At 39.5% G+C, this 22,546-nt stretch overlaps 1 protein-coding gene across 1 annotated transcript in view; it reads left to right on the forward strand.

Moving 5' to 3' along the window:
• Window positions 1-22,546, forward strand: part of abca12 (ATP-binding cassette, sub-family A (ABC1), member 12) — a 59,689-nt gene that overhangs the window by 1,976 nt on the left and 35,167 nt on the right. The window contains exons 4-31 of the mRNA XM_029530620.1: window positions 1,091-1,241; window positions 2,037-2,164; window positions 2,507-2,571; window positions 2,950-3,120; window positions 3,295-3,488; window positions 4,022-4,140; window positions 4,372-4,472; window positions 4,916-5,062; window positions 6,214-6,380; window positions 6,788-6,921; window positions 7,475-7,605; window positions 7,992-8,156; window positions 8,287-8,495; window positions 8,808-8,938; window positions 9,505-9,619; window positions 10,051-12,672; window positions 13,357-13,469; window positions 13,668-13,735; window positions 14,202-14,353; window positions 14,510-14,640; window positions 14,972-15,114; window positions 16,583-16,750; window positions 17,006-17,223; window positions 18,195-19,142; window positions 19,343-19,449; window positions 20,614-20,720; window positions 21,477-21,676; window positions 22,189-22,265. Of these exons, the coding sequence (XP_029386480.1) occupies window positions 1,091-1,241; window positions 2,037-2,164; window positions 2,507-2,571; window positions 2,950-3,120; window positions 3,295-3,488; window positions 4,022-4,140; window positions 4,372-4,472; window positions 4,916-5,062; window positions 6,214-6,380; window positions 6,788-6,921; window positions 7,475-7,605; window positions 7,992-8,156; window positions 8,287-8,495; window positions 8,808-8,938; window positions 9,505-9,619; window positions 10,051-12,672; window positions 13,357-13,469; window positions 13,668-13,735; window positions 14,202-14,353; window positions 14,510-14,640; window positions 14,972-15,114; window positions 16,583-16,750; window positions 17,006-17,223; window positions 18,195-19,142; window positions 19,343-19,449; window positions 20,614-20,720; window positions 21,477-21,676; window positions 22,189-22,265 (7,182 nt within the window). The remainder of the gene's footprint in view (window positions 1-1,090; window positions 1,242-2,036; window positions 2,165-2,506; window positions 2,572-2,949; window positions 3,121-3,294; window positions 3,489-4,021; window positions 4,141-4,371; window positions 4,473-4,915; window positions 5,063-6,213; window positions 6,381-6,787; window positions 6,922-7,474; window positions 7,606-7,991; window positions 8,157-8,286; window positions 8,496-8,807; window positions 8,939-9,504; window positions 9,620-10,050; window positions 12,673-13,356; window positions 13,470-13,667; window positions 13,736-14,201; window positions 14,354-14,509; window positions 14,641-14,971; window positions 15,115-16,582; window positions 16,751-17,005; window positions 17,224-18,194; window positions 19,143-19,342; window positions 19,450-20,613; window positions 20,721-21,476; window positions 21,677-22,188; window positions 22,266-22,546) is intronic.

Here is a 22,546-nt window from a genome sequence, read left to right on the forward strand (position 1 = left end):
AGTATGAGATCAGACTGAAAGAGCAGCACTGGCTATAAAAAAATATACAACAGGGGTACTTGGTGCCATTATTTATTTCATTATGATTATAAAATTACATTATGTAATGATCATTACACAACATAGATATATAATGAAAAGCATTTGGAAATGTGCTTAAACTTTTTGAACCATTATTATTGAAGGTGGTAATGTTCTTGAATGTTAATATTTTACATTTTCAGCATTTAAGTTTTCAGCAGCTCCAATGCTTTCATTGTCAATTATTAATTAAAAAGCTGCTCCCGTTATTGGTTTTGTGACGCCTACAACACCATTTGAGTGCATAAATACAACGCTTTTCCATTCCATTCATAACAGTTTAAACACCAACTCTCATGAGTCAATGTTTGTCAGTTTCAAACATTATAATATACACAAAACAAATTCTACACAACTGGTTATACAAATGCGGATGTTCACTGTGAGAGCTGATGAAATTTGACTCGTCAGAATTTTTAATAATTTCACAATGATATCCATGATTGCCATGTTAAGCCAAGTTGAAACCTCGTTCTCTGAGATGACATTAATGACAGGAATGAATGACAGCGTGCCATACTGCCAGTCTGAATGCATTGTTTTTACAACAAGCTTCTCAACCACAATTGGCTCTTGCTGTTTACCTTTGTTTCGCATCCAAGCTACAGCTGAAACTGTTTTATAACAACAGTAACAAAAGATGGTATGAATGACTCAATCTGTTCGTAACACAGATTAGTTAGTGAGATCAGTGTGACTCCTGATGCTGCAGATGTCCTATTTAGTCAACAACTTGTCCCAAAAAGAGAGGAATGCTAGTTCTTATTAACGTCTCTGTAACATTATTGTTGAACCATGTGTGCACTTATACAGATAATTGTTTACTAACCGCGTCTACTTAGTCTCATGACATTGCTTGAAAGTATGAAACCTACCTGGAACTCATAAAAGCAGTGCTTACAAGTCAATTTAGTTTGAAAAATTAAATATGACGTCTCCTGGGATTTTGAAATAAAGCTAATGGACCTTGTATTTGATTACAGTAATGACTTTGCCACGTCTCTTTCAGGTTATGTAGGACCACGGAACCTACCGAGCACAGGCTTTTTCCCTTTCCTACAGACCCTTATGTGCAATGCAGACAGCAACTGTCACAACAAATCACGTCTGGTGGACCCAACTGGATCAAAAGCAGCTCAGAAATCTTCAGGGACTCCAAGGTAACCCCATTAATCAGCAGAGATTTTATATTATCTGTATATATAGTTATTGGAACTATAATTTTTGCCAGCTTCTCTGCATCCATGCTGTGCTACTAAACTACCATATTTCAAATGTACTGCATGTGTAAAAAGGTGTGCAGAAGACCCTTGGGTGACAAATAAGGGCCACACCTCAACCTAACAACATCACATGAGATGATTAGTCATTGTGTTCATGGAAATACACCAACAGCAGGCATTCCCCTGTGGACGAAGGAAGGTCTCCTTAATCCTTGAATTTTATGAAGCCACATTCATGTTCATGTTTGTGTTGCTATACTGAAAATAAATACATTTTATTTTGCTGGGATTCCAGTTTTAAAAACCATCATCAGTGGATGGACATGACATGGTATAGTGGGTTTTTTTTTTCTTTTCTTATGTCACTTAAGCTATTGTGGGGAGCCAAGTGGTTAATGGAAAAACCTGTTTGTGTAACATTCAACTGAAGAGGGATCGTTTGCGCAAATCTCCAGGCCCGCTAATTTTAGTCAAGCCTTTGTTTGATGGTAAAGACATAGGTCCTGCCTCCTAGTTTACCTGACCTCTGTAACACTAGCTTTTTTTTTTTTTTTTAACTCAATGGCTTTTCTCATACGGTGTTTTTGAAAAGGCTTACCTTTAATCCAAAATAAATATTGATCTTGCTAGTCACAGAGGACATGAAAATACAAGCATGTGCTCATTTGGAGATCTTTGATGTGGTACGTGAGGTTGAGGGTTTTTCTTACCTGATCTTACTCTGTGTGACAGGTCAACCCTGCTGAATGGTTCTCCACTGGCAAACCTGGCTCAAGGGGGAGATTTGTTCAACTTTGATTTCCCCAAAGACCCCACCCATGATCCTGCAGAAATTATTAAGTTCTTGAACAAGATTCTTGGTACGTTTTTGGTAAAGTTTTTTCATTTTATAATACTAAATACACTTTTTCATGTAATTCAGTAATGTCTCACTTTGAACTTACAACCATGGACACCTGGTAGAATTGATTTAAAACAACGTTGTTGGTTTGAGATGTTTACATCTATTGCTGGTCCTTACACTAGGATAAACTAACTTTAGCTTCATATTTAGAAAGGTTTAGAAAGATCAATTTCATTGGACTATTTTGACAAAAGCAAATAAACATATATCCTTAAATATTGAAATGTTATTACTTTGAGCATTGGGTCTGAAAAATCTTGATGTCCTGCTTGTCAAACAATACCCTCTTCTGTTAAAGGTCCAACTTACCAAGGAAACCCTGGCAATGTCTCTGTCATCAACACCACACATCTTGGAAATCAGGTGGGTGTTGGCTGTCTTAAGTACAGGTCATTATTAAAGTTAGATTTAAAATAAAATTCTTATTTCTGACATGAAATGACAATACCAACCTCAAAAACTTTTTCAAAGTAAAATGGGATAAAATAAAAAAAAGTAAATAAAAATGCATTATTAGCAACTAATAACTAAATGGAACTTCCACAATAAGCGATTACAACAATATTTTAACAACACTCAAAACTGGTGAACTCCAAATCTCAATTAGGCAAGGTTGATGATTGCTGACTAGTAATATGGTGGGTTACAAATATGACTGTGTGATGGCTAATAGATATTGGAAGTGTGGATGTGATTTGTTGGTGAAATTTGTTGGTGAAACTGTCCCACGACATGTTGCAGGAATCCTTGGACAAATTGCTGCAGTCAGCGAACCTGCTGAAAAGGGCCATCTGCACCATCACACTGCCCATAACAAACACAACCTCACCCAACCCGCTCTCCTCTGCCGTGATCACTTTCTGCCACTCAAATAACACATTGTTGGAAGTGTCTCTCCACACCCTCAACCAGGTGTGTGTTTGTGTGTGTGTGTGTGTGTGCATACATATATTTCTCAGGTTAATTTTCTTAGCATTGACAGTAACCTCAAATTTCTTTTATTGGTAGTTTATGTAAAGCAATTTTGTAAACGCACAAGCTGGTGCTTTTATTTTGTTAACTCTGAATTTGCATCTGGTTTGTCAGATAATGTCACAGCTGATACTCACAAACCCAAATGAGACGGCAACGGTGACCGGCATGGCGCTGTCGGTGTTCAGTCAGCTGCAAAATGAGACCATGCTGTGGGAAAGCCTTCTGGCTCTTCCCCAGCTCTTCACTCACAGCTCTGTTGACCAAATGCTGAGCAGCACTGAGGTTCTACTCACCAACATACAGGGGTAATGGGCTTTCATTCAGTAAAGTGAACTGAAGAGAAGTTATGCTAAGTTCAGCTTAGATTGCTTTAGCTTAGTGAAGTTACACTTAAGGACAAAATGGTTAAATTACTAAACTTTTGATAAAACTCCAGGGTGCATTTCTTCATTTCAATGCCTAATCCTTTGTTTTCTCAAATGATGAAATTCAGTGAAGCGAGTGAAGTGAGCTGCTACTATTGAATAACTATAAATATTACAGACAAAAAAACGTTTACCTTGACAAAAGCTCAAGGTAACTGACTGTTTTTGTCTAAGTATGTTGCAGTTTACTTCATGAGGTATAATAAAAGCAAAATCAACCTATCATTAAGTTTAGAAATACTGTATATTATTAGATAGTCAGACATTGTTTGCAAAAAAGATCTGGGACTTCATAATTTAAAACAGCAGGAGGGCAAAACGCACTTGTATCTAATCACGAGTGTTTTCAACTGTTTGCTGGAGCTGCTGTCATGCTTTGAGGATTTAATGTTTTTTTCCTGTGGTCCCTCTAGTGCTTTGCATGTCATCCAGAATAATTTCCCTGACGCTGGTGCTTCACTTTCTACCGTGCAGCCACTGCTCACTGGAGGCATCAACATGATCCGCTATGTTCAAAATTGGCCTGGCAAAGGTGATGCCAACACCCCTTTATTAATCTTTAACAGTGTTGTGTTTTGTTTTTTTTTTTGCAGGAGACAACAACAGCACTATAAGTATTAAGCTGATCACTAAGATTGGGTGTTTTTTGTTTTTTTGTTTTTTTTATGTCATTGATGCTATTGATTTTAATGTTGACAGTCTAGTTCTGTGGGGTTTCGTCATCAGGATGGAAAAACTGATTTTGTGATTTCATTGTTCCTAGATGTGTCCATTTCCCTCGCAGACATTGTCACGTTGCAAAACAGTACACTAGAAGAAATGGCTAAACAGGTTCTGCATCAGATTCGCATACCACTGGACAAGGTAGGACTAAGGAAAAACATCATCAGCATGCGAGCAGTGCACTGTGAAATCGAACATATGCTGATGTGGATATAAAATGATGACAATACAGTCAGTCATTCATTCACATTCATTTAGATTATTTTCCAAGTTTGTGCGATTTTACGTTTCATAACATGCAACAAAGAGATATTTCTTCTCCCAAATTTTAGCTTCAGTCTGAGTTGAACCAGATCTGAACGGGGAAGTAGATTTGAGTTTATGATTTAAAGTAAAGGGAATGTTTTAAAATTTCGGGGATTTAAAATACACGAGGAGCCAAACCGATCTTTTACTATTATTACTATCTATTGTTTTACTTCTGTTGATGAAACTAACTTGATGAATCTCTCATTGAATGAATTATTACTTTAATAAGAGTTTGCTCCATATTACTAATAATTTCCTTTGAACTGTCATCTTAGGCTCTGGGCCTGATGATGGAGAGAAACTCGGTCCATTCCTACCTGTGTGACAACAGTAGTAACCCTATTTGGCTAACAGCCGCATGCAGTACGGGAACTGTGCACATGCTTCTGGGATGGATCAGCCCTCAGAAGGTGGCAAACCAGGTGGGCTAGAAAGGCGTGAATATTATTATCATTAACAGACAGACATCTGCCATGAGCCAGCTTTTTGCGTCTGGGTGGCTTTTTTGGTGTTGACGTTCTTTTTTCCTCAGTATCTCACTCTTACTCACTCTCCTGCTGCTTGTCTCTAATTTGCATTCTCCAGTGCCACCTTCATAACCAATTAGGTTCAGAGTGCACTTGATAATTAGTTTGCAGTCACAAGAAAACTGTTAGGCATAGCAACATGCAACTTCAACTCCAAGATATCCCCTTGGGAAGAGAAAGCTCAAGGATACCTCTACCATGGCAGATGTGTTTTGATGAGATAATTTGCAATCAGAGCCTGTTAAATAACGCTCTCATTGGTCTGTGTGCTTGCTTAAACAGTCAGCCAAACATCAATTACTAAGGTGGTGATGATGACACAGTTATGATATACATGCGTCCAATTACTTCGACATGCCACCCACCATCACTGCAATATGTGCTCATATTGCAGTGATAGGTAGCCAATTAGTCCTGCAGTTAATTGCTCAAGTCACAACAATGAACACACTTAACATTTAGCATTTAATCGTACATGGAACAATAACTTACTTAGTTACATAAGTATACATTATTACATATTAAAAAATAACACAGTACTGAATCAAAGGTGTCTCTTTGTTGATTTCAAAGACCAAATGATTTGCCACAGAATTATTTAAGCAGGAGTAATGTGTCAGTTTCTCCTCTGCAAACTTATGGAGATGAAAAATAATAATTTCACAATAACGCAGAGCTGTGTAAAAAATAGAATCTAAAAATATAATAATCAAACTCAGACAATGATTATGGAATAATATAAAAATAAAAAGTGTGAGACAATACTTTCTCATTTTGATGTGGTGTATTTTAACTACCTTTTAAATTCCTTATTTCTTGCCACAGCCAGCTTCAGATGAATGAAGACTAAAATTAAACTGGGTCAGTTTCTGTCAACATTGGGTAAAAACATTAATTTGGATTTGTGGTAGAAACAGGATTCCACTTATTGTATAGAGATCAGCAGGAAGAGATAGTGATATAACAAAAAAAAGTCTGGCGTCTTTTATATAAGATGCATTAAGCCTAACTTACACACTGTTTATATATTTTTCTTTCCTTAACAGGCTCTCCTCACGTGGAGTAAGCATGTTGCTCCTCATGATGTGTCCTTTGCCAAAGGACTGCTGCACAGTCTAATGGGAGGTATGTCCCCCGGAGGACAGGGAGAGTCCAACGTCACAAGGGCCCGTCGCAGCGTAGATGCACAGCCACAAAGCATAGAGGAGGAACTGTAAGTCCAGTACTGTTTGTTGTTAGCGTACTACATAAATTCTGTAAAGCAAATCAATTCAGAGGGTAAAAATTAAAAAGGAAATTGGACGGAAGCAAATGAATGAGCTGCCTTAATGTCTCACAAACAAGTGTGATGATTTTAAGAAACGCATGCGTGTCTAATGTATCAATTTTTATCGTCTGATGATTGTTATTCTGATGGCGCTAATATTACCTTCCTTGTTGTTACTTTCTCTTTGCATTTCTCCCCTTCTCTTTACCACATGTCATCAAAAATGTAAATTTCTCTAACACACAGTGGGAGAAATCCTGTATAAGGAACCTGTCGACAAATCACTCACACATTCCTCTCCGGAGTTCGTATTCCACTGAAGCATCATCAAGTTGTGCTTTATTTTTCTGCAGGTTTTTGGATGTTGGTCAGGTGGTGATGGAGATTATGAAAATTGTCCCAGAGGGGGACATGGTTTTCCAGAGCATCCTTAGAACTGGCTTTCAGTCCATTATGTTGGCAACGCTGACTATCAACACTGCAGAAGGTAAAACTGTTTTGGCTGTTTAAACATATGACAACTTTTCCCTTCAGGGGCTTAGTTTATACAAGGGTTACAAGGATGGGCAAGAGCATTTCCTGTCAAGATAACATTTATTTTGAAGAAAAAAATCTGAGTTAAAACAAATCAGTCCATAAAATTAAAGAGCAAGTGCATTAACCCACTTAGCACACAGGTCAGTTTGTTCTGTGTGTGCATTCTGGCTTACCTTTTTGTCACAGGCTACCAGTCGTCATTATTACCTACAGTTTACACGGTATTGTGTACACAAGAGGTGAATGGAATTATTTCACACCCTTCCCCTGAGAAAATGCAGGGCTTAAGTAGGACTTGAAGAGTTAACATCACCTCATAAAAAATAAGCTCCAAGAGAAATGTTGAAACAGAACATTTATGTTGGTGACTTAACCTTAATGCTGAAAATGTAAAGTTTTTAATGACTTGAAGCTAAATTTCGTCCATGAAGTTGTCACTTAAAACAGCACGTTTAAGCGACTTAGCTTTGTCTTTGCTGTATGTTACTTTTATTGGTTTGCAGAAATGATGGCCAATGTACTGAAAGATGCCACTCAATTCAAATCGACCTACCTAACATTGCTCACAAACCAGTCCGCAGCAAGCAATTTGATTGGTCGCGTCATGGGAAGTGTGACAGAACTGATTATGAAGGTATGTTAATGTTCTTAATCTATTCCTGGAGATATTCTTTTATAATCACAACCTTGATCCTATTTTTCTTGCTTTAGGCGATTTGACTTTAGGTGATATATTTGAAATCACTGTGGTTGTCTGACAGGTGGCCTTGTAGCACATTTTTCATACAAATTGTATATAGAAAAAAAGCTTTTAAAACAAGACCATTGCTTCATTAGTAGTTTGTACCATGACTTTTTGGGCTACCAGTCATTGTTCAGCGTTACATAACTTTATCTTGAACACATTAAGTAAAACTGACCAAAATGGCTTCAAGGGAGGACTGAGGCTTCAGATTATAGTATGAAAACTCTGAAAGTGGAAAACAGTCACCAGTTGGTGAATTTTGCTGTTTGTACCAGAGTTTGGCAGCTGAGCCTTTAACGTGCAAGGAGTTTCTGGGTCCCTTCAAGTGGCTCTTGAACACAGAGAGCATAAACATGGACGTGTGGACTTCTGCAATCTGCCAAAACAGCTCTGCTCTACAGCATGCTCTACTGTCAGACTGGCTGCCCTTGATTCAGAAGGTAAGTTATTCATATGTAATATGATAAAATCTTTCTTTGTGCTAGTTTTTTGTTTTTTAAAGGGACGTGATTCAACAAGCATTTTTCAGTCACCATGATGTATTTTATGTCGTTTCTTATGTTTTTACAGGCACAAGAGCTGTACAGCACGCTCATAGGACAAACAGACGACAACGTCACTCTTCCCATGATTCTCTCTGGGTGGCATAAACTGAATAAAACCAGCCTGCAGTTTGCAAATTTTTTTAACAGACTAAACACAGAGCTCGGAGGCTCATACTGGGAAAACTGGATGCCAGAGATCAGCACCCATAATCTCACTGAGACTCTTCAACAAAGGTGTGGGCAATACTTGGAAATACATACCTGCAGGGTTCCAGTCATTCCTTTTTCAGTAGAACTTTCTTTTAGTGTCCTCAGGTAAAATGTCTTCAACTTTAAAGATATAAGGCTCAGGGCCAACAAGTTTGACAAGACTATGCAAATCACCCAATTTCAGTGAAATTGTAGTGTAAAAAAAATAGGTGTAAAGGAAATAAAATTTTCCACCATGATGTGTTTTTGACAATGTGCACAATCCTTCATTTCATGCTGTTGGGTTATCTTCTCACCAATTCAACAGTGTTGTGATTTCCTTTGCTTTGCTTGTAGTATTTACTTGTTCATGGTGAATTTGGGCGAAAAGATTGAAAAGAGTCAACTGTGGCCTGGGGTAAAGAACTACTTTCACATGGCTTATTGGATTTTGAACTACAGGCCTGGTGTTACTCAGCCAGCAAACTGTGAGTCCCTTCTCTTCTCTTCTTTTCTCTTAAATGAGGCTGCAAAAATATTTTTATGTAATGAAGTCAAGATTTAATAATTATATTGCAATTCCATTCGCTCCAAATTTCATATTAGTCCTGTTATTGCTAACAGGACTAATAAGAAATGTACACATCTTTTTGTCATTATCCTTGTTGTATTCAGCAGACCAATTAGCACACATTCCTGTATTTTTTCCCTCTCTAATTTTTTTCTTTGTTTGTTGGTTTTGATTTATCTGAGAAATTGGTCCTGTTTGCCTTTCTGTAGAACTCCAAAGAAATAATTAAGAGTGTATCATTTTTATGATACACTCTTAATTAAATGAACTGTGAGAAATTAAAAGAAATTGGTATCATTCATCATTACTATTCTCATTGTAACGTCCAGTATATGCTAATTAATAGAGAATGTCACTGAAAAGTGTGCAGAATATGTGGCAGACCTAATTAATGTCCTAAAATTCTGCAACATTCATTTCTTAAGTTATGATTGATTTAAAAAAAAATAAATTTGATTGAAATGTGATTATCTTTCCACTTAGGCTCACTCAACATCCTCAACCTGAACATTTATTGCGAGACTGGTTTGAACTGGCCACAGTTTGTTCAAGCAGCAACTCAGGCTCTGATGTCACCACGTGAAGATCTTGTGGTGAAGTAAGCGACAAAGATTGTATAGATTTAAGAAACAATAATGTCTATTTGAACATGAAGATGAATCAGGAACTGTTCAAGATATAGAAGTACTACAAGCTGCAATTCTGATTTATTCATTTTACTTTGGCTTTTGAACAGATTAGACTGTAAAACATGTTGATAAGTGAGGGTGAAAAGTGTTCATTGCCAGTTTGTCATTTTTTTTGGTCTGAGCCATGCAAGCTGCTTCCCCTGGTCACCAGCCATTATTCTACGCTAAGTGACTTAAATGATTTACACGAGCTGATTGTTGTTATGGTGTTTTGCAATATCATCAAACACCACATTTAGAATTTAGCATAGTACTGTTAAAAGGGTTATAACACCAAAAAAGATTGTTTGTCTGTTTTTAATATTATCATGTTCTTCTACACTTTTCTCTTTTTCTGCAGTTGTCTCAAAGGAACTGTGAATCTGTTACAGCATGTGTATGGTGACTTCTATAAAAATCAGGCGGCATCCTTTTTGAAAAACAAAATCAAAGGTGGAGATGCCCTCTCTGCTTACCTGATTAACCTGATGTACAACCTGGATCTCTTTCTCCAGAATGTTTCCACCCTTTCTAGCAGTAGCATCTCTAACCTTGGCATCATACTTCCTCACGTTGGTAACCTGTTGCAGCCGGCAGGGCTGGCGCCGTTGCTTCCTCTGTTCCTTAGTGAGAGGCCACCGAATGTTTCCACAGTGCTTGATATTGCCTCAAAGTTTGGCAGGCTCAACCAACACATTTTCACCTTCAATGAGACGGACCAAACAATGCCCGAGTTGGAGCGTCTGATAGTGAGGTTTCTTTCTTTGGAAGGCAATCTCACCATCGCTCTCCCCCATATCATGGGACACAGTCTTCTAACCTATTCCGACTACTTTCACCCTGATGAGGTGGCCCGTCTTAGAGAAGCTATCCAGCCTTTCACCAACCAAACTTCAGCAGGCCTGGTAGAGACCATCCTTCGTGCCATAGAGCTGCTGAAGACAGTGATGGACTCCCCAAATAGTGACCCAACTAACCTCATTCTTGGGTACCTGCGTCAGCTTCAAGAATTAGTAATGTCTCTGTACAGACTTCGAAAAATCGAACAGCTTCAGCTCCTAAGTGGGCAGCTGAGTGCAGAACAAGTCACTGATCTCCACTTGCTTTCCAAGGACTTTCTCAACCTTCTCACCCCCGAGGGTCTCCAGACTCTAACCCAGGCTGGATCAGATGCTGCTGAGAACACTGTTATTCAGAAATTTGTAGCATTCTTGCCAGAAGAGGTCCGACAAGAAGCTACTCGCTTTCTCCAGGATTTCAAAGCGGTGCGAGAACAGATCACCAAATGTGCAGCAGGCCAAAATTGTTTGGCTGGAATCTCAGAAATCTTCCAGTTCCTCGATCAGGTACTTGACATGGTGCTCTCGGCCAATGGTACTATCACCGTCAAAGTAGCAGCAACCAACTTGCTTTTGGAAGGCCGGGAATATGAGGAACTTACATCCTTTTTCTTCTCACTCCTCCTACCTCCAAATCAAGCTTCTGCTGTAAACACAGTCAAACAAACTCTACATTTCATCAGATTGATCATGGCTACACCCAATATCACTGTGTCCGATGTCCAGAATGCACTGTTGCAGTCAAACCTAACCCTTGAGGAACTGAACAACTTTGCTGCACTAGGAGGAGCTGCCAACATAAGAAACCTGATACTTGATATCATGGCCATTATCAATGTTCGTCAGTGTTTTGAACCACAAAATGGCCAAATGGTGACGGCCCAGTGTGTTATGGGATTGATAAACGGGGTCAGTGATTTCTTGACACACCTCCCTCATCTCCGCAATGAGACATCCATCCTCTCCCTCATTCCATTAATTGTGAATTCAACTTTCACAGATATCATCCAAACTAACCTAAATTCCAGTCCAAACGTCGTTCTGGCTCACACCTTGAACAGCACCCTGGCCAACATCAAGATGAGCCTACAGCTTAACCAGCTCAAAACTCCAGAGATCATGAAAGAAATCAAAGTTGTTGAGGGTCTGATAGAACTGATCACCAACACTGGCCCAGTTAACAAAGCTGTTAATGCCACCTTGACAGCAGACCCCAATTATGCTCAGATGGTATATCTGGAACTTGTGCAGTGGTACTTGAAAAGGCTGGAAAATCTCACCAGCAATAGTGCAGTCTCACAGCTCCTCCACCCATTTTTCCAACTCACACACATGCAAGTGGCATTACAAATCGCCCAGACAAATTTCTCTTTGTTTGTCAGTAACCAAGTCGAGCGCCTGATAAACAACCTTCAGTATCCAATTGATGGTGCAGGGGTGACTAAAATTGTCCAAACAGCTGTTGAGATTCTGCAGCACTTATTTGAATTTGTGAACAACCTAGAAGACCAGAATAACATCCCAGGCTTAGGGCCCAAAATAAACACAACCATTCTGCATTCCTTTGTGTCCCAAATTAAGCTAAACCTGGACCTCATACACAGGTGGATGAAACAGCCTGGTGTCGCAATGGCCCTCACCAGCATGCTCCAGTGGGGTAACTCTTCCATAAATATTTCCACCCCATTGACAGACATCCAAGACCTGCTGCAGACTCTGGATAATTTTCTCAGTGATGATCAACAGATGTACCTGTCTGCCATTGAAAATATCACACAGTCCCTGACCAAAGCTCTAATGGTGGCAGAGCAACAGGGTGGAATAACAAGTGACCACTTCTTAGCTGCCATCATGGAAGCAGTCCAAAGTGCCATGCAGATCCTGACCTCAACCACGGATCCCCTTCCTCTCCCTGTACAGCAGAACATCCTGGAAATTGCACAGGACTCGTTAAAGCTGATCGTCCAACCACAGATGAGCATTGCCTCATCACGTAACATCTCCCTGCTTATCCTCAAGAGAGCTGAGAGCATCATCCATCAGACAATGCCAGAAATGTTTCCTGTGTATCCGGCACTCAAAGTAGCAACCACATATTTTGAGAGCATCTCCACACCCGGTGGACCAGACAGCTGGAATCAGTTGTGAGTGATGTTGCCATTTTACTAAATCTTTTACAGTGGACCTTGTAGTTTAAAAGGTGTGTAGGAATGAGCAATGATAGATAAACAATAGTATATTCATATAATTATCAATTAAAATGCTTTCCTATACACCACACACTCCACACAGTTATTGTGCAGTGTGTCCATTTCAGTGCTATTGAAGAGGGTTGGAAATGATACAGTAAATGAATATGAAAATAAAAATATGGAATAGGTGATACATTTTTTTTATTGGTGAGTAAAATGTATGCTTTTGCAGTAATTCAGTGTAATTGTGTTAGCCAAGGCCAATACTGTTTAAGTGAGTCCAACAACAGCAACAGTACTCTTCAGCTCCCTTTAGTGTTTTGGTCTCCTTTCACTCATAGTTTTGGTCATGACTTGTGGTCCTTGCTATTAAAGGTGCATTTGGTGATGCCTGTCAGTTAATTAATCTAAGGGGGGGGGGCCCTCTGGTTACAATGATGAAAAAAAAAAAGCTCAAGAGGCCTCTGCAAGCCACTTGCATTCAAAAATAACCCCTATGAATTAATAATTCCAACAAAACAGAAACATGAAGGACATGCTGTTCCAACGTCTGCATTCCTTTGATTAAATCTGATGAGAGCTGATGTTTTCATAAAACATATTCATTTAAGATATTGATGTTCTCTGTGTATTAAGGATTTTGAATGAGATGAAGACAGTCCAAAGCCTACTGCCTCCGAACAGCACAGCACAGGCCTACGTTTCTGTGTTCATTAACATCACTCGCTACATCCTGGAGTACGGCCAAGGCAAGTCAGCTTCTCAGTGTCACTGTAGGTGGACATGTTGAATCCTGATGAACCAATGGAGTGCACTTCATTACTGAAGCATTAATGCCAGACAGCATAACACAATACTCTACCCAGTTTCATGTGAGGCACTAATTTTGTATGTTTAACACAAAAAGTGGAAACACAATCTGTTAATAATATCTCCTGGGTTTTCAGGCAATTTGAGTCTGTGGACAAGCTTTGAAAGTTCATCAGTGGAAAATGGGACCATGATTATTGGCCAGGTAGGTGTTTGGACATACTGTATGTGTGGTTTTTGTTGGTGTAAATCGCACAATAAATTGAACACTGAAGCTACAAGCCAAACATTTCATCGAATTTAGAATGGCACACTCATGAAATACATCAACTACCTCTCTACAACTACAGGAATGGCCAAGCCCCAGTCTTATAGCACACCTTACACACATATTACATGGCATGATAGTACATGTTGTGGTCAATTTGTTGTAATCATAGACAAACACAAAACAAAAAGCTGCTATCAACTACCAAAGTTATGTGCCTTCTACCCAACATTCTTATCTTATCTGCGTCATCTAATACTTGCTTCACATACAACACATGCCCTTTAGTTTCTGTAGGCGTCATTTTAAAGCACATGAAAAATGCATGTGTGAAAATTGTGATGTGTATTTTGTTATTTTTTATAACCTCTTTTTTTTTTTTTTTTTTTTTTTTTACCATCAGTTGGGCGAAATCACGAACATGCTGTTGCCCCTCCTCGTGGAAAACCCAGGCCTCTATCACACAATCACTTCTTTAATGGAACCCTTTGCTCAACTTTCCACATTCCTGCAGTGGGTGATGACCGGGCAGGCAGATCAAAACACATGGGATGGGTACAAGTCACATGTTTTTACCAGCTTGCATGCTTTTAATATCTACGTGAGATCATTGTTAATTTTGATGATTTAATAATGTATTTTCGTGATAAGGACTGCTTGTTGCTTGTCTTTGGGTTTTTCCTGAACCAAATATCTTGTGTTTCATCACAGAGTTGAAAAGATGCTGGATGCCCTACTGTCAACGCTTGAGGAAACAGAGTTATGGTACAATATGTCATCATTTATCCCACTGTTTGAAAAAAGCATGGGAAGTCTGGTGAACAGCATTCAAGCACAGAATGGTCAGTATGTGTATTCATGACAAGGCTAAATTTTTCACTGAATGAAAATGAATTGTATACAAGTAAGATAGAGCGTGTCTGCAGTACAGTACAGGCCAAAAGTTTGGACACACTTTCCTATTCATTTGAATGAGAAAGTGTGTCCAAACTTTTGGCCTGCACTGTACATGTCAGATAAGAAACACATAGCAGCAGTCAGCTTGTACACACACCATTCTTAAATTGGTGCACTTGAAGATATTTCAAAAATTTCCATAAATTTGCTTGATTTATTGAGTAAATAGTATTGTTTTGTTTTTACCAACTTCTTCCTTCTCTTTTTTTCTCTCAGTGATGATACTAAGCCTTCAGATGCCTGTGGTGACATTGCTGACAGAAATGGCGCAGTCTGTTAACAGCAGCCAATTCAACTTGTCTGAAGTCACGGAAAGAATGCAGTCCGCTATTGAATACACAGTGCAGGGAGCCCAACAGGTTAGACTACCATTGTTTTTCCGGGGTTACATTGGTGCATGCACTCTAGCTGAACATGTCTGATGTGTACATTGTGTGTGGGAGAGACATCTTCATGCATTATTGCAATTCATTCAAGCAATCTTTCATCTCGGTGTCACATCTAATTTACCAGTAGTTGCTTGTTCTCGAACATGGTGTTATTTCAGCTTTTTAGCCTTCTACCACACCTTCCCACATAGATATTTTTGTGTTTATTTACCCACCAAACAAGTTACCAAGAGAAGAGTAACGTGAGGGTGTGACTTGGTTTACAAAGATTTTGAGTGTCATGATGTTACAGTGCTTGAGTATTGCTGTTTACGCACACTAAACCAAAAGACTATCAAATGTACGATGTAAGATATATATTAAAAAAATAATAATAATTTGACTGATCATGCATCATATATTGTATGTTGGCATACAAACAAGCAAGCAAAGTGAACAGGAACTACTTCCTATCTTTTGCTCACCCAGTGATTCAGGAGACTTTTAACGAGGCACAATAAAATGTAACTGCCAATAAATATCAGGTGAAATCATGCTCTCAGACACAGGGCCAAGAAATAATTATTAGATTTGTAAATATTTAAACCTGCATGGCTGCTGTAATGGATTGAATGTCTCTGTGCAGTTGTATCTAGCATTTTGCACATTGCTTTTTTTTTTTTTTTTTTACCTTGTCAGTAGTGGAAAAGTAAGGCTGGATCCGTTTGAAGGAATTAATATCTCCCTACTTGTATTTCAGAAACTCCCAAATTATCATGTGTCATCACTTTTGGTGAATTTCTTACAAAAACTGAAAGTAAAAACACCAAAGGACTGTAAATTCACAACATGTTGCTAAAGTGACCAACTTATCACTACAAATTGATGAATGCTGAAATTTCTAACTATTATGTCACATTTACTGTTCACTTACTTTGATTCCGTCTCCTTTGTTGTACAAAATCTCTTATTGCGTTCACAGTTACTGTCATCTTTATTGTTTTACAAACATATTTTTTTGATCTGCGGATTTCATTATTAGCCTACAAAAGCCAGTATCAGGTGTCCTCTAATCCTTATAGTTTTGAAAGTAAACCTACCATTCAGGTGTTTCCTTTTTTCTTTTTCCTTTTAGAACTTAGAGTTATGAAATGGCAGAAACTTAATAGCTGACCTGGAGTACTTAACATAAATTGTACGTGTATGTAGAGTATGTCTGGGTGTGTACTTGGGGTCAGCCTGTGTGAAATGAAGACACCTGTGTGAGAACACTGGCCTTTCATAAACTTTCCCTAAACTGCAAAAAAGAGAGATGATATTTCCCTTGTGCCGCAGACTTTTGTTTCCCAAACATTTTGTTCTGTGTCCATGTCTGTCTTACATCTACAACTGGGTTTTCTCTGAACAATGCCGGGGGAACACAATGAGACATTTGTCCTTTTGTAAATTTTCCCTTTAGGCCAACACCACATTCGGGTGCAGTGAAGCTCTAAAAGCATGGGAGCCGGTCAGGGAGGCCGCTGGTTTAAGCCCTACCACCCTGGCTGCATGGTGCAACATCAGCCTACAGCCAGTTTTGGAGGCCTATGCTGCATCCCAGTCTGCCTTCTCCAACCTGGAATTGAGTGTGAGTATATGTGTGCCAAATTGAATAGGAAATTATAAAGACACTAATTTGGAGGAGGATATTACATTTTGTTTGTCAGACTGGACTAAAATATATAATGTGTGCCAAAAATGTAACACCGTTCAGAGTTTCACCACTTGGTGGCAGTGTTCTCACACACACACACACACACACACACACACACACACACACACACACATACACATAAACAAACATGACAGTCATAAATATATCCTCTGCATGTTGTTGGTACAGCACATGGGTGGAAGACCAATGACGGCAAATGCCACTGCCGCCAGGATTGTCAAGACCATAGAATCTCTCTACCAAGCAAGTGTCAACACAAAACATGTGACAGAGCAGCTCATCATGACTTTCTTCAGCCAGCTCTCCATGTTGGCAGGCCAGCCTCTGAGTTCAGAGGCACAGCATCAGTGGTTTCAGCAGCTCCAGGATATGCAGTTACAAAACAGGTGACAATTTATTGCTAAAATCAGACTATGCAATTGCCGGCCTGATGCTCAATCTCAGTAGTAACCCAACTTGCAGATCTCTTGTTACTGTTTCTTTCACTGACAGCTGTCTCAGAGGCTCAGGCGCAACAGACCAGAGTATGAAAACAGTGCTGGGCAGTCATATCAAAATGTAGTGCAGCTACAAGGCATAACCCACTGAGATGCCACTCTGAACGCAGCTGACAGCATTTTATTTGCTTTTAGAAACATTCTGTACATTTCCATTAAATTCAGTTAAGAGTGAGTTACATTTCTATATACCCCCACAGACATCTATACCTGAGCTCAGCGCTACATTTGTTGCTGGAACATTGTCCACACTACACGTGTCAAGCCACTCTGATTTGTATGCAATTATACAATGAACTAGAGTGATCACATTTGCATTCAACTTGATTCATTTAATGCAGGCCTGCCTGAGGACAGTGAGGCCTGCACAGATAGTTGCTTAACCATGATTCAGCTAACTGAGACATCCTCTTAAAATCGATTTCCCTTTATGCGCCAGCTGCAATAATGAGCCGGGCATGGTGATAAGGATCACAGTCTGCGTATCACAGAGAATCAATCAGGTCTGACCACATGAGTTATAGATCATCGATCCCAGTGGAAAGACTCCTGAGTCGATTATCGAGGATGAAATTAGAAAACTGTGTGAAAAAGTATAAAGCATGATGATGAAGAAACTTTGCTTCTATCTTAACAAGAGAAATTAGAGCTCCACAGAATAACTGCATTGAGAAAATAATTTTTTATAAATGTTTCAGGTGAAGGAAGCTGGTAAGAATTAGACCTTAGTCCAATGTCCAGGTCATAATTCTTACAATCAAATTTCAAATTTCTCCAATTCATACTGATAGTTTGAATAGTGAGATGACACCTGATGTTTAAGCTGAACCTGACATTCTATGAATTTATCTCCTCCACAGCTTGTCGTCTATCAAAATGCTCTCAAATGAGCTGCTGAGTGTGGCTCCTTCCCTCATGCCTTACATCGAGGCTATGGAAAAGGCACTGTACCACATGGTGAGCAACTTCCATCTCGTTGACAGCAGCAGTTCATACCAGGACCTCCTCAAAGAGGTAGTGATGATCTATCTAACCTCTGCCAACATCACTTCGGAAAACATCTTCTCGATGAATGTAGGAAATTCTTCTGGACTCAGTGAAGAATCACTTACTGCCTTGACAAGCGCGGCTGTCAAACTGATGACTGAGCTGAGAAAACTTACTGATGAGCAAGAGGTTTTCCAAGTTATGGAGCAATTCCTGTCATCCAACAGCACAAGGCTACTTGTAAAGGAAATATCTGAGACGACTGCGTGGTTGGCCTCCACTCAAGCTTCTGGACTGGACCTGCTGACCCAGGTGCTTCCCAAAATGTACGACATCCTCATATCTTTCTTGTCTGTCCTGAACCAGATGAGTGTGGATATGCCAGAAAACTCAGAGCTGTTTGAAGATCTAGGTGGAAACATAATTGCGATGCTGAGGCAGGTGGTGAGCACCGGTGGTTTCCTGCCACCCATGCACCAACGTCCAGGAATGTTTAGGCCGGAAACGATGAGCAGCAGCCATACAATGAAGATCCGACACAGACGCGAGGCCCCGTTGATGCCGACAAGGGACCCCATAGATGACTTCATAGATCTGTTCTACATCGACTACCCTGCCATGTTTGCTGCCATCTCTGCCCCTCTTACCACAGAAGAGGTCACAGAGACAATCCACATGCTTTTTGCCAACCCTGATCTCAGTGTTGTGCTGAACGGAGTTACAAGTGACATGCCATGGGGTTTGAATACCTCTCGGGAAGAAACCATCAATGCTGCCCTTGGCATGGTCTCCTTTCTCACTCTGCCCAGTGCACTTCAGATGTAAGTATTGTTTGCTCTAGGCTCAGTGATTACGGTTTGTTTTGTCTAAACGCTGTATCTAGCTAAATCTGTGCCAGTATCCAGGAATAACTGCCTGTTTTCTTGCCCTTTTGCTTATTTCCTTTCCACAACAACGTTGTCTGCCTAGTGCCCTGTTAAAAAAAAAAAAAAAAATCTTCATTCAATTCAATCTTCCCCAGGTCATCAATGGATATGCTGACAAATGCTGCTGATATGCTTCCTGATGGCTTCCCGTTCTCCTCTCTACTGAAAAATATCACCAGAGTTCTGGCCAATGAGTCTCAAGGTAACATTGCAGCTCAGATCTACTGTCTCTCCGATTCTGGACATTTAGAGGCTTATTGGGCCAAGAGCTGCTGTATATTGAGAAATATCCACTCATTAGTTAAATGGAGAGTCCTTGAATGAATAATGCGTAATTCTTTCAGGTTCTCCAAATTAACTTTACCGACTGACTGCAGTGAAATTTGCTCCCACTCCTGCTTGCCCTAATTGTCACTTTGCTGTAGAGCTTGCACTGATGCTGCAGCTTGTACTTAGATACCTGCTGTGACAGTATATATGTGTAAGCACAGTCAGCCAGCCTGTGCCATTAAACAGTCACGCAGCTTGGAGCAGTGCCACTTATTTCCCTGACCTTCATTGCCATTGTGAGACCATGGGAGGACGATAAAACATTTTGTTAATGCTGTTGTTATTGTATACATGATTATAGTGCAGCATAATTCATTCTGAAGATATGAGGAATAAGACTTCACACCAGCTTAGCTTAAGTTCCCAAAGAGCCCAAGGCCATATGGCCCTTCTCCAGCAGAAAGCCACTCAGCACCTTTTTAAATCTCATTAGCAAAGTAGAATTCAATCACTTATCCTGTCTGCCCTCGCTAAATGTCTCCCCTCACACTCACACAAGTGGACATCTATGACCTCCATTTGATTGGCGCCTGTGCTTGTGTGATAATGTTTTTAGTGGGCACAATCACTTTGTAAGCAGCAGTGGCAGCTTTACTTCTCTGCAAACACGCTTATACACCATTTACACAATGTTGTAATTGCAGAGGCCTTTAGGTGTCAAGCACCCTGAAATTAAACACCAACCATTGTCTAATTTTGGCCTAATTAAATATTCTGTCATCACATCTTGCTACCTGAGGTGGTGCCTTTCTCAGGGCTTATCAGATGTGTTTTAATGCATGACAGCATCTAGTATTGCTGGCACTTCTGGCCCCTTCGGTACCGCAGTGGGCTTCACTTTAAGCACATCATTTGCTGCTTACTGCCTGACGCTGCCACCCTGTAATGGTGTGAGTTGTAATGAAGCCCAGTGGGATGTCATGTTATTCCTTCACCTCACAGACCTTCTTGCCCTCTTTTCCCTTTCCTGTCCCATCGTTCTGTCTAACTCCAATAACCTCTCTCACCTCCATTTTTTTCCCCCCTCCCTTCACAGAAAACCTGATCCTCATGCAGCAGACCTTCCAAACAGTCACCAACCTTGTCCACATTGGTGTGACAGAACCGCAATTCATAGATCAACTTGGCCGCCTAAGATTCCAGGTCTCTACATTAACCCAGACACTTTTCCACATTTATCATTCATTAAGAAGCAAAAAAATAAATAAATAAATAAAATTTGCTCAGTTTGTTTCGTGTTTTCAGATATTCAGATATATATATATATATCTGAATATATATATATATGATTTTATCAAATTTTATATTATATAAATTGTATAACAAAACAAAACTCTGATTAGACACTCACATGTTACACATAGTTCTCACATAGTTGTATGATAGAAAGATTCTGTGTCATTATTATCATGTTGTGTTGTGGTTGATTCAGTGTCTCATAGTCAGTTGGCAGCCAGATTCAAACAAATATGTACAACAATAACAACAATTCCACCGATAGGATTTCAGTTACTGTTCAAGCGGCTGACAGTGATGTGTTTTTATTTGGTATTCATGCCAGAAAAAAAAAACAAAAAACTGCATGGCTGAACAAATAATCAATCATGCAACAATTTCCTCAGACCTTAAGGGAAAGTTTGGAAGTCAAAGTCATTGGAAGTGAAACTTCTCAGCAAAAACATTATTATAAAAATCCTCAGTTGGACTGGAAGTCTTTGTAGCGCAACGAAACAGATTTTTATTTTCTAATCCTGAGTGCAAAGTCCTCAAATGACAATCAGGTAAAAGTTGGTTGCAATTTTTAAAATAAACAACCAATCTTTGCTTGTGCAAGTCTGAGGTGATGAGACTCAAGCACAAACTCCTCATGGTGCTTACTTCGTGTTACTTTTGTTTCAGGTGTGCACCTTGGAGAATACGGAGTCTGTGCGTCTGTTGATGCGGTACCTCTCTGTAGAGCCAGGCCAACTGTGTCAGACTCTTCTGCCCAGCCTGCAAATCCTGGTGGAGAGTCTGATGACAAATGAAACTTCTTTGACCAATGAGTTCATCCAGACTTTCTTTGGAGATCCTAGTACCTACGATATCCAGACAAACTGGTATTGGCATTATCTTTATCCCTTATTAATTTTTTTTAGGCTTTCATTGGTTCTTTTACCTTTGTATAGCTAATTAAATTGTGTTAAACATTATTTCAGTAAAATTTCATTTGTTGTGGGGTGGGGGCGCATGAACTTTCTGAAGGGAAGCATGCCAGTAACAGCTAAAGTCTAGATCTCCACTCCTCTTATCCCTTTGGTATAATTTCCTAAAAAACTACTAGAGAATGGTCCATGCTGTTGCACAGATCTCACCTCACGAAATTATAAGGATATTAAAGTTAGTGCTTGTTGTTGTTTAGAGCCACTAGGCGAAGTTTTGATGTGTTGGTTTAACTGACGTTTCACTTCAGCACATTTAGCATGCAGACTGCCTGACAGCATTTTATTTTATTGAACCGAGGCGAGGCCAGAGTTAGTATTTTTCTTGAATAAATTGCATTTATCAGTTTGTGTGTGTGTTTGTGTGTGTGTATGTGTGTGTGTGGATGTATGTACGTGTGTGATTACAGGATGTCTGTGTTGAATGGAGGTTTGGGCTTTAATATCAGCAGCCTGAACATGCTCAACATTAACCTCACATCTCCAGGTAATGCATTTTCACTATCACCATAGTTTCAGTATTTCATTATCAGTATGATGAAATGTACTATGATATGTCCATGTTAACATATTAACCAGGGAAATGCACATTTCTGTCTAGATTGTACATGAAGAAAAACTGAATCTATATCAGTTTGTTTCCAGTGCAGCTGCATTTAATATTCAGATATTAACAATCTAATGTGTGTTAAGGTTATGGTCACTTTTGCATTTAAAGAGAGCTGCACAATGCGCAATGACTAGAGAGAAAGCACATTACAAACCTAG

This window comes from Echeneis naucrates, chromosome 21 (assembly GCF_900963305.1).
Source record: "Echeneis naucrates chromosome 21, fEcheNa1.1, whole genome shotgun sequence".
Classification (NCBI taxonomy): Eukaryota; Metazoa; Chordata; class Actinopteri; order Carangiformes; family Echeneidae; genus Echeneis; species Echeneis naucrates.